This window comes from Cynara cardunculus (assembly GCF_001531365.2).
Source record: "Cynara cardunculus var. scolymus isolate 2C chromosome LG 15, CcrdV1, whole genome shotgun sequence".
Lineage (NCBI taxonomy): Eukaryota > Viridiplantae > Streptophyta > Magnoliopsida > Asterales > Asteraceae > Cynara > Cynara cardunculus.
The window spans coordinates 1,670,502-1,680,397 of record NC_037542.1 but is presented as its reverse complement, the minus strand read 5'-3'; the positions used below and the strand labels follow the sequence as shown (position 1 = coordinate 1,680,397).

Below are 9,896 nucleotides of genomic sequence, written 5' to 3'. Positions count from 1 at the left end.
TATATATATATATATATATATATATATATATATATATATATATATGGGGCATTGGAACGTAATGATTTTGATAATTTTACAAAATCATATGTATCTAAACTTTTACCGCTTTCGTTATTAATGAAAAGAAAATAGTAAATTTAACAATCGGTGCAACTTTCATAAAGAAACGAAGTACATCATATATCCCTCCTACGTTGGTTTCCTTCTAAAATGATGTAAAACCCTACATTTCATAGATGAACAGAATAAAATTTAGATATTTCAATCAATTTGGACGATATCTACTTTCTTATAAATTAAACTACTTGCTTAAAGGGGTATTAACGAGTAGAGTAGTGTGTAGCACGTTGTTGTTTGAACTCTTAAGTTCGATGCTCATTTGACTAATTTAAATAAAATATTAAGGGGCCGTTTATCAAACACTTACTCGATAAGTGTTTATCGCCGGGTAAGATTTTAGTTCACCAAAACAACATCGTATGCAACAAGTTACCCGGTAAGCACTTACCGTGGTAAGAGTCGTCGCTCTCCCTTACCAGGTAAGGTTCTTGGTCCTTATTTCGCTCTTAATGGGTAAAATCTTTGGTCCTTACTATATTCATCCGGTAAGTTAATGTTACTTAGTAAACGCTTACTCGGGTAAGCGTTTGGTAAACAGCCCCTAAATATGGAATTCAAGTTCTAAAAGCTCATTCTTTTTGCTCAAACTCAAGATCCATCAATTCATTTATTTGTTCAAGTTCAATAATGCTTGTATTTCGATTGTATAATTTATAAACATGATAACATATTCAGCTTAAATGGGTAAGCTCTACTTGACTAGAAAATTTTAATTAAGCTTACAATCGGTTAAGAAACTTGAGTCGTCGAGTAAAACAAGCTTTATTTTGTACTTAAGATCAACTCAAACTTGATAGATTATTAAGCTTGGGTTGAGTAACTTTTTTTTTCTTTTTTGAAGTATATAATATTTATATACGACAAAAGCAACAAATAAACTCACACACCCTTCTCACGTATGGAGAAGCTTGAACCCTTGATCTCTGGATGCTGAAACCTAAATTCATATAAAGCTGTAACTTAATATCATACCTCAAACAATAGATTTAACATAAAAATAGCCTTCTTTTCATCATTAAGAATCAAAGAGAACAACCTAAGAAGATGCATCTTTTGTTCGTCAAGAAAACAACATCTCTCGTAAATTAAGCTCAATTTCTTCTTGATCCTCAATCTTCAGAACAAAAACAAAACAATACGAAACTACCGAAACTGCGATCAATTGTTTCTTCATGCGTAAACCGATCCACAAGACAATGCCATCAATAAGAGTGCAGCTTGTTCTACTTCACCAAGCTTTCTCCTCTGTTTTGTAATGGTGGATCTTGGTCTCTGCAACACAACCTCTGTTCCAAGTGCCATTAGCTTCCTTTTTAAACAGAAATCACCCATCTGTCTGCTGCTCTTATTGGTGGTCAACCCACTGGTTTGACTATCTCCGCCGGATGTAGAGGTGGCAGCAGCAGCCATGGTGGTTGTTTTCTTTTGTTTTTTATCATCTTTTGTTAGCCCCAAAAGTGCTCTTCTCTTCTTTCTGCTTCTGATCCCACAAGCATTGCATAAAGACTGCACATTTTCATCAAATAATCAAGATTTTAGATCATGGGCTTTTTCCCATTTCAAATATTTTATATGATTTTTAAATAAAATAATCAAGATTTTAGATCATGGGCTATTTCCCATTTCAAATATTTTATATGATTTTTAAAATATATATTCATAAAATAATCAAGAAAATTAGAAAAAAAATTGAGAATTTCTTTTAAAAATTGACAAGAGTGATCTATGTTTGAAGATTTTGTAAACCGTACTTGGACAAAAGATGGAAAAATAAGACCTAATTGTTTATATAATATATATAGAAAGTTACAAGTTATATATAATTAAAAATGTTTTTTTTGGAAAATAAAAAGCAAAAATAAATAAATGAAAATTGAAAGATACCTTAGGGCCAGCAGGGCCACCTCTCCAGAGAGGGGTTTTAGTGGTCCCACAATCAGCACAAGTTTTGATCAAATGACTACCACCGTCCGATGAAGATGATCCACATCTCTCAGGGCTGCTCTTGCTGTTCATCATATCTTCACAGTCTGATCCCTGAAAATCACACATCAAAAGGAATTTAGAAACCAAACGATGTATAATAATCAGTTAACCAATCAAAATAGAACTGATCGACGATCACTCACCTTATCACTGAGATCCACCATTATCGAATCAATCAAAACCCCTAAACTTAATTTAACCGATCAAAACCTCCTTTCTCTTTATCTTGATCAAGCTAGAAATCAAAGTGATCACAGAGATCGAAGCTGATTTCTTCAAACTACAGACGGGAACCAGATCATAAAACGACTGATCACACAAGAAGACAACACCACAGTAGAGAAGTGATTTCGTTTAAAAAAAAACTAAACACAAAGAGATCAAAAGTGAGATCGTTCCCACACGAATCGAGAAAAACAGACGAATTACACAAGGTGATCAAAGAACAACAAAATCAGCTAGCAGAAACCAGAATCACTAAACGAAAACCAACACTTATGATCTGAAGAAGGCTAAGCTGCAATGGAAGAAAACCTACATGCAACAAAGAGGCGCAGAGAGAGAGAGAGAGAGGACCGACAGTGAAAGAAAAGAGTGGAAGGAGCCGAAGAAGTAGTAGCGGCAAATAAAAACGAAAAGAAAATTTTAAGGTCTGGAAAACCCTAGGGGGCGCGATAGTTGAAATGACGAAAATGCCCTTTATCTAAATGCATTTGGACACCCGCCAAAAAGATGTGTGGAAAATGAAAAGGCGCGATTGCATTTAGTTTTGTGAGAGGGGTAGTTTTGGAAAATCGAAGTTGGTGGGATTACATGTGTGCGGCTACACAATGTTTGATGTTAGGGTTTTGATGGCAACAAATCTCAACCGTCCAACGGCTTTTCAAGTTACGTTGTAAATATTTTTGCATATGATATATCACAAAGAGGTTGGACGACGGTTTTGGATAGAAAAGAAAAACATATTTTGAACGTTGTTATTTATTTAAACATTCTTAAATGATACCCGTACAATATAACGAGATACATTTCAATTTTAATGTTTTATTTTTTTGTCTCAGTCGATGTTATATTATGATTTGATATGATTTTGATGTGGTGGTGGTGGTGGCGGCAATGGACGATGGTGGTCAGTGGACGACGATGGTTGTGGAGGTGGTGGAAGAGGTTGTAGTAGAAGAGAAGGTGGAGGTGGCCAACGGTAGTAGTGGTGGTGGCAATAGACGATGGTGGTTAGTAGATGACAATGGTTGTGGAGGTGGTGGAGGAGGTGGTTGTAATAGAAGAGAAGGTAGAGGTGGCCAACAGTGGTAGTAGCGATCGATGGTGGTGGTAGGCGGCCAATGATGGTTGTAAAGGTGGTGATAGACGGTGGTAGTCGATGGTGGTTGTAGAGGTGGTGGAGGAGGAGAGGTCGCCGACAGCGGCTCCCAGTGGTGGTGGGGGCCACAACTAGCGGTGTTGACCACTAAAACAAATATCATGTTAAGATTATATATCAAACGAGGGTTAGTTAGTAATATTTTAGTTTTTATCTCATTCTTGTCCCATGTTGTTCCACCTATTTTGGTGGAACAAGAAAAATCCTTTTTGGTCCCACACTGTCCCACATTGTCGCAATTCTTGTCCTTTTCCCATGTCGCATCAAATGTGAGACAGTGAGTTCTTGTCCTATCTCGTGTCATGCCAAACGTGGGACAGTGAGTTTTGTTCCGTCCTGTCCCGTCCTGTCATATCTCATGTACCAAACGCAACCAAAAGCCTATGTTCAAAAAGGTGGCATGACATGATTTTTGAATCCTGACATGCTTTCTCCTTATTCAAAGAAGACAGAGGAATTTCCCTTCGACTGGTCTGGCCGTCGGTGAAAGAATTATACTTTTCTCGGTTACAAGACGCGTCTACCTTGTTATGAAAGACCTATAACATTTTTGTAACGCGTGATCAATACATGGTGTCTTGAGTCGTGTCGTGGCGTACTTTTTTTACAAGGCGTTATTTTTAAAAAAATGAATTAAATTTTTAGTTTTTTATTTTTTAACTTTTGTGTTTTTACATTTTTAACTTTAAATTTTACACTTTTATAAATTATTACATTGTAACACCCCAAGATCCACATTTGCATATAACCATGTATTTCATTTAACGAGAAACACAATAGTACGTATTCGGTCCCAAAAAGGTATAACAAACTACATTACAAAAGTAGCTAACAAATTTGTTCATAACATCCTAGTACATCATGTGCTTATATAACAAGTATTCCAAAATCAACAGATAACATGTTCTTCTTTGTAATCTATGTAAGCACACAAGGAAAATTCACATTTTCCCTTTTCCATTGTCCCTTGATAATACCTGACTTGCAATGCACATTTTTGAAATACAAAATAAGGGTTAGACCTTGAGGTATAGTGAGAAATCTTTTTTTATGCAATTACAGAGTGAAACCACCAAAACATATTATAAAATCATATTTTTAATTATACAAACATATTATATAACCATTCAACATAACATAACTCAAGTATTGTATTCAAATATCTAATATCTTGAAACTTATCCCATTTTAAATCTTATCGCATCAAGTATGAATTTATAAAACTTTCTTGCATCACATAGAGCGTGACCACCCAGTTCCTCGCATTACATTGTGTGAGATTCTCAATTCCTCACATCACTTTGTGCAAGACCATCCAGAGCTCCTCTGGTCTACCAACCAGAGCAAAGCCCGCTTAAACAAGGCCACTAAAGCCTAACTAGAAGTTTGAGCCAACTCGAAGCAAATATTAACACAAGGCATGATCAACCTCGGCTTCTAGTCATCAACCAGAAGTAAAACGAATTTAGAGGCAAGCCAACCAGAGCCCCTCTCGATGACTAGAGCATGTGGTCTTACCAACCAGAGCTTCTGGTCTCAAACTTTTAAGACCAGATGCATGACCAACCAGAGCCTCTAGTCTGCCTAACCAGAGCTTATAGAAACTAAGAAAATGAGTTATACTTGAAATAAAATAGATTTTAAATATAACCAGAGGCCCTCTGGTTAAAACATGAAGGTCAACTAGAGCCTCTCTGGTCCTCCACCAAAGATTGGAATATTTTCTCAAGGACTTAACTGTTGGTCCGAGTCTGATCTACAAGAGTTTATAGATAACAGTTTGTAGCAGGGGGTGAATACAAACACAGAAAATTTCACTTTAAAAAATTATATATTGATAAGAAGATCAATACAAATTTTACAGATTGTTTACAAAAGAGATAGGATATAGAACCTATCTAAACATTCCAAGATACATACAAGATTATTAATAGCATTTATTGCAAGATATAAGATATGAATAAATGTGCTCTTCACTTGTTAAAGTGGTTCTTTCTCTTAGACAAAAAGTAGTGAGAGAAGTAGCTTCTTGGGAAAGTTCTTAGTGAGGAAGATGATAACTGAGAGGGGAACCACTCAGCTATTTATATCAATTGCATTAAATGCAATTCAGAAGCTACAAGGCACGTGTCAAGCTTTTGGAAAAAAGGTTGCCCTTTGTTCAGGTATGGCAGGCTTTTGGCCGTATGTGAACAGTCTTCTTTCATAAAGTAGGTAAGCACGTGTATAGTGGCTCCTAGAAGCTTGGGCCAACTTGAAGCAATATTAACACAAAGCATGATCAACATGGGCTTCTGGTCATTAACCAAAAGTAAAATGAATCTAGAGGCAAGCCAACCAGAGCCTCTCTAGAGCTTCTGGTCTCAAACTTGTAAGACCAACTAAAGATGCATGACCAACATGAATAGCTTGTGAACAATAATTCATTCATTATGAACACATTTAGGAGCGATCCAATGTTGAGATATGTAGTTAGTGTACATATGAACACAATATGAACACTTGTGAACAATAGTTCCTTCATTATGAACACATTCAGGAGCGAGCCAATGTTGAGATATGCAACTAGTGTACATATGAACACAATATGAACACTTGTGAACAATAGTTCCTTCATTATGAACACATTCAGGGCGAACCAATGTTGAGATATGCAACTAGTGTACATATGAACACAATATGAACAACTTGTGAACAATAGTTCTTTCGTTATGAACACATTCAAGAGCGAGACAATGTTGAGATATTCAACTAGTGTACATATGAATACTTGTGAACAATAGTTCTTTCATTATGAACAATGAGTTTATCTATAATAGCTTGAATGATACAAAAAACTTTACTACCGGGTCTCCTCTACCAATCACAAATTCAAAAATATTATAGATAGAAAAATCAATATTAAAAAAAAACAAGATCAATAATAAATTAACAAACATAATGAGATTTTTGATTTTGTAACTCCCAATAAATGATATGAGAATTATATAAAAAAGAAAATTACATATTTACCCTTGTCATTATATTATAAGATGAATATGCACCCATATATAAGATGGATTGTCATTGATTCAAAATGATTAACAAAATTAACACAATAAACACATCCCTTTTCTTATTCCCCGTAGCATGTTGGAACACTCCCATGGCCCATTGGCTACCTCTACTAGCAAGCACACATGGATCAATACTCCCCGACTTGTAGCGCTATGACCTGCAATCCTCGTGACCCTTAATTTGATCCCATCTCTAACTATACATATATGTTGCTCATCCTCATTGGAAAAACCAATGATCAACACCTACAAAATAAGGGGTTATGTTGGGGGAGGCATCAACTGTTTTCTACAACTAGTGTTCGATATTGCGTGTTGCGCAATGATATAAATTTATGTAAAAATAATATGACATTTGACTTTAATGAATATTTTAAATAAATGTACAAAGTTAGATAATCAAAATAACATTATAATTCAAAAAATTTAACTACTCAAATCTTGTTATAAAATTCAAACTTCTACCATCTTCGTTTTTATTCATAAATATTCAATTAAAATTTATTTTTATATCGACTTTTCCATAAGATAGAATCGAATGCATACTTTAGCCAAATAACCATTTTAATTTTCAAATGTGTATTTTCTCATTTCATATATTTGTAATCATTCTCCAATCTCTTATGTGATCCATAATGTGAGGTAACATAAACAATACCACAATTCAAATATTATAATATATTTTATACATCTACTATTTTTCTTTTATTATATAATGACCTTCAATCTATCATTTCCTCCATCAATATGAATAACGAAAACAATACCACAACACCACAATTGAATATTTTTAATACTTAGATCTCATAATACTACATGCATTACGATCTTTATTTTACGTATACATATATAGATATAAATCTTTACATAGAAAGATTCCTCCAAAAAGCACATTATAAGCTATAATTTTAACTAATGATATTTATCAACATTATGCCATTTTGTATCTAATTAAAGAATTTGTGTGTGTATTTTTTTTGCCAAAAGAAGGGTCGGTCAAAAATTATATTTTAGCCAATTTATTTTGTATGGTTAACATTTTTTTGCTAAAAATGGGTTGACCAAAATGAGTCAACCCATGAGCTCGGAGGATCGAACAAAATAAGCCAAAAACATGAGTTTAGAGGATCGGTCAGGAGGAGGCAAGCTCATGAGTTGCCACAAAGACATCTCAATCTCCCTTCTTATAACCACCATTCATTGTAAATCTTTCGTATATCCATCAATGTGGGATATATAGAACTCAACCATAGTTCAAGAAATGAAGAATACTCACTCCTTAGAATGTCACCTTATCCCTTGTAAGTTTTAATCTAGTTGGTTTTGCCATCTGGTTGACTTTGATTTCAACCATGGTTTTTTATTACTATAATTTTCATTGTTTGGATGGAAATGATTTTGATTTCAATCATGACTATATATTTGAAAGACATCTTTTATACTTTTGTATACATGTAGAAAAATATTTAAATAACTATAAGTTTTACCATTTGATTGGCTTTGATAGATTTCAACCATGAGTTTTCATAAATATAAAAACTACTAATTTGTTTTGCCATTTGGTTGACTTTGATTTCAACCATGGTTGTTCATTACTATAATTTTTATTGTTTGGATGGAAATAGTTTTGATTTCAACCATGCCTATACATTTGAAAGACATCTTTCATACTTTTGTATACATGTAGAAAAATATTTCATAATTATAAGTTTTACCATTTGATTGACTTTGATATATTTCAACCATGGTTTTTCATAACTATATTTTTTATCGTTTGGTTGTAATTGGTTTTGATTCCAACCCACGACTATAGATTTCAAAGTCATATTTTTTTTCCAATCTACCATTTTCCTACCAACATGGAATAATCAAAATACACCACATTTCAATATTTGAGAATACTCAAGTCTTGTAATGTCACCTTACAATACTTGGTAGATCTTTTAATAAGATTTGTTTTATATAATAAACGTTGTTTTGCAAAAATATGGCCATAAAAATAAGACAACTCATGAGTCAAACCTCATTAGTTGACACAATTACCATCTCATCCTTCATTCTTATACATGTCTCTTTATTATATTATTTCAAATTTTCACCAAGTGAGATATCTAAAACTGAACGACAGTTCACTATTTGGAAATACTTCATTTTCGTAATGTCAGCTCAATACCTCTCTATTTTTCATTTAATATCACTTCATTCTTTGCGCGATTTATTTTAATATACATAAAGATAAGAGTTTTTTTTTGTATGATTAATTTCTTTTTGCTAAAATGAGGTTGGCCAAAATGAGTAAGCTCATCAGTTCGGAGGGTTGGCTAAAATGAGTTAACAACACAAGTTTAGAGGATTGATCAAAATGAGTCAACATCCTAAGTTGCCACAAATTATATAATGTCACCTCAACTCCGATGTTGTTCTTTGATAATAAAAAAACTATCACTCCAAAATTAGAGGTCAAACAATAGCTCACATATTTATATTATTTTTTTAATTTTTGAACCATGTACATACTTATTTTATATATATACCTATCACACTCTATCAACAGGGGCGGATCCAGTCTTTAAGCACCGGGGGAAAGGCCCCAATCAAAAACCAAAAACCAAAAATCTTTGTGACTAGCTTAATTTTCTATTTTCATCATCGTCTTACATGGTTTCCCCCCAGTCTCATATGGCCATATGCTTCCTTTCCCAAGTCCCGTCCAACGTGCCCCCACCTCATTAATTTTCTGGATCCGCCACTGTCTATCAATGTATCATTTGTTCATCAATGTGAGATTTCCAAAAACCAACCACAACATAAGATTTTAAAAATACACCACTCACAAGATGTCATTTTAATATTTTAAAGTTATCTTTTTATATGATATAAACAAACTTAACCAACATTTTAAGATTTAAGAAAAATACTCAAATCTCATAATGACAATTGCAAATAAAATAGCTGACTCATTTGAGCCAACATCATGACTTGCAACAAAAAACATCACCTCATCTTTATATATATATATATATATACACACACACATATCATTCATTCTACTTTTTTTCTTCCCACCAATGTGGGATAAACAAATTTAACCACATTTCAAGATTTGAGGAATACTCAAATCTCATAATGTCATGTCATTCTGGTTGGTTTCTTTTTTAAGGGAAAAGTACAATAAAAACCAATAAACTTTCTTGTTTGGAATGATTAAGTCCTTGAACTTTTTTTTGGAACAAATAAGTCCTTGAACTTTCCAAAACATGTTAAATAAGTCCTTGGACAATTTTTTGGCACAAATAAGTCCTTGGACATTCCAAAATATATTAAATAAGTCCTTAAACATTCCAATTTTT

General features: G+C 33.5%; 1 protein-coding gene across 1 annotated transcript; it reads right to left on the bottom strand.

The window, feature by feature from the left end:
* Nucleotides 1-1,104: 1,104 nt before the first annotated feature.
* LOC112527723 (GATA transcription factor 16-like) lies at nt 1,105-2,698 on the bottom strand. Its single transcript, XM_025138501.1, has 3 exons — nt 2,253-2,698; nt 2,008-2,160; nt 1,105-1,629 (listed from the first exon to the last, which is right to left on the bottom strand). Exons 1-3 carry the CDS (start codon nt 2,271-2,273, stop codon nt 1,294-1,296), a joined length of 510 nt encoding a protein of 169 aa, XP_024994269.1. The 5' UTR covers nt 2,274-2,698; the 3' UTR covers nt 1,105-1,293.
* Between the last annotated feature and the right edge of the window lie 7,198 nt (nt 2,699-9,896).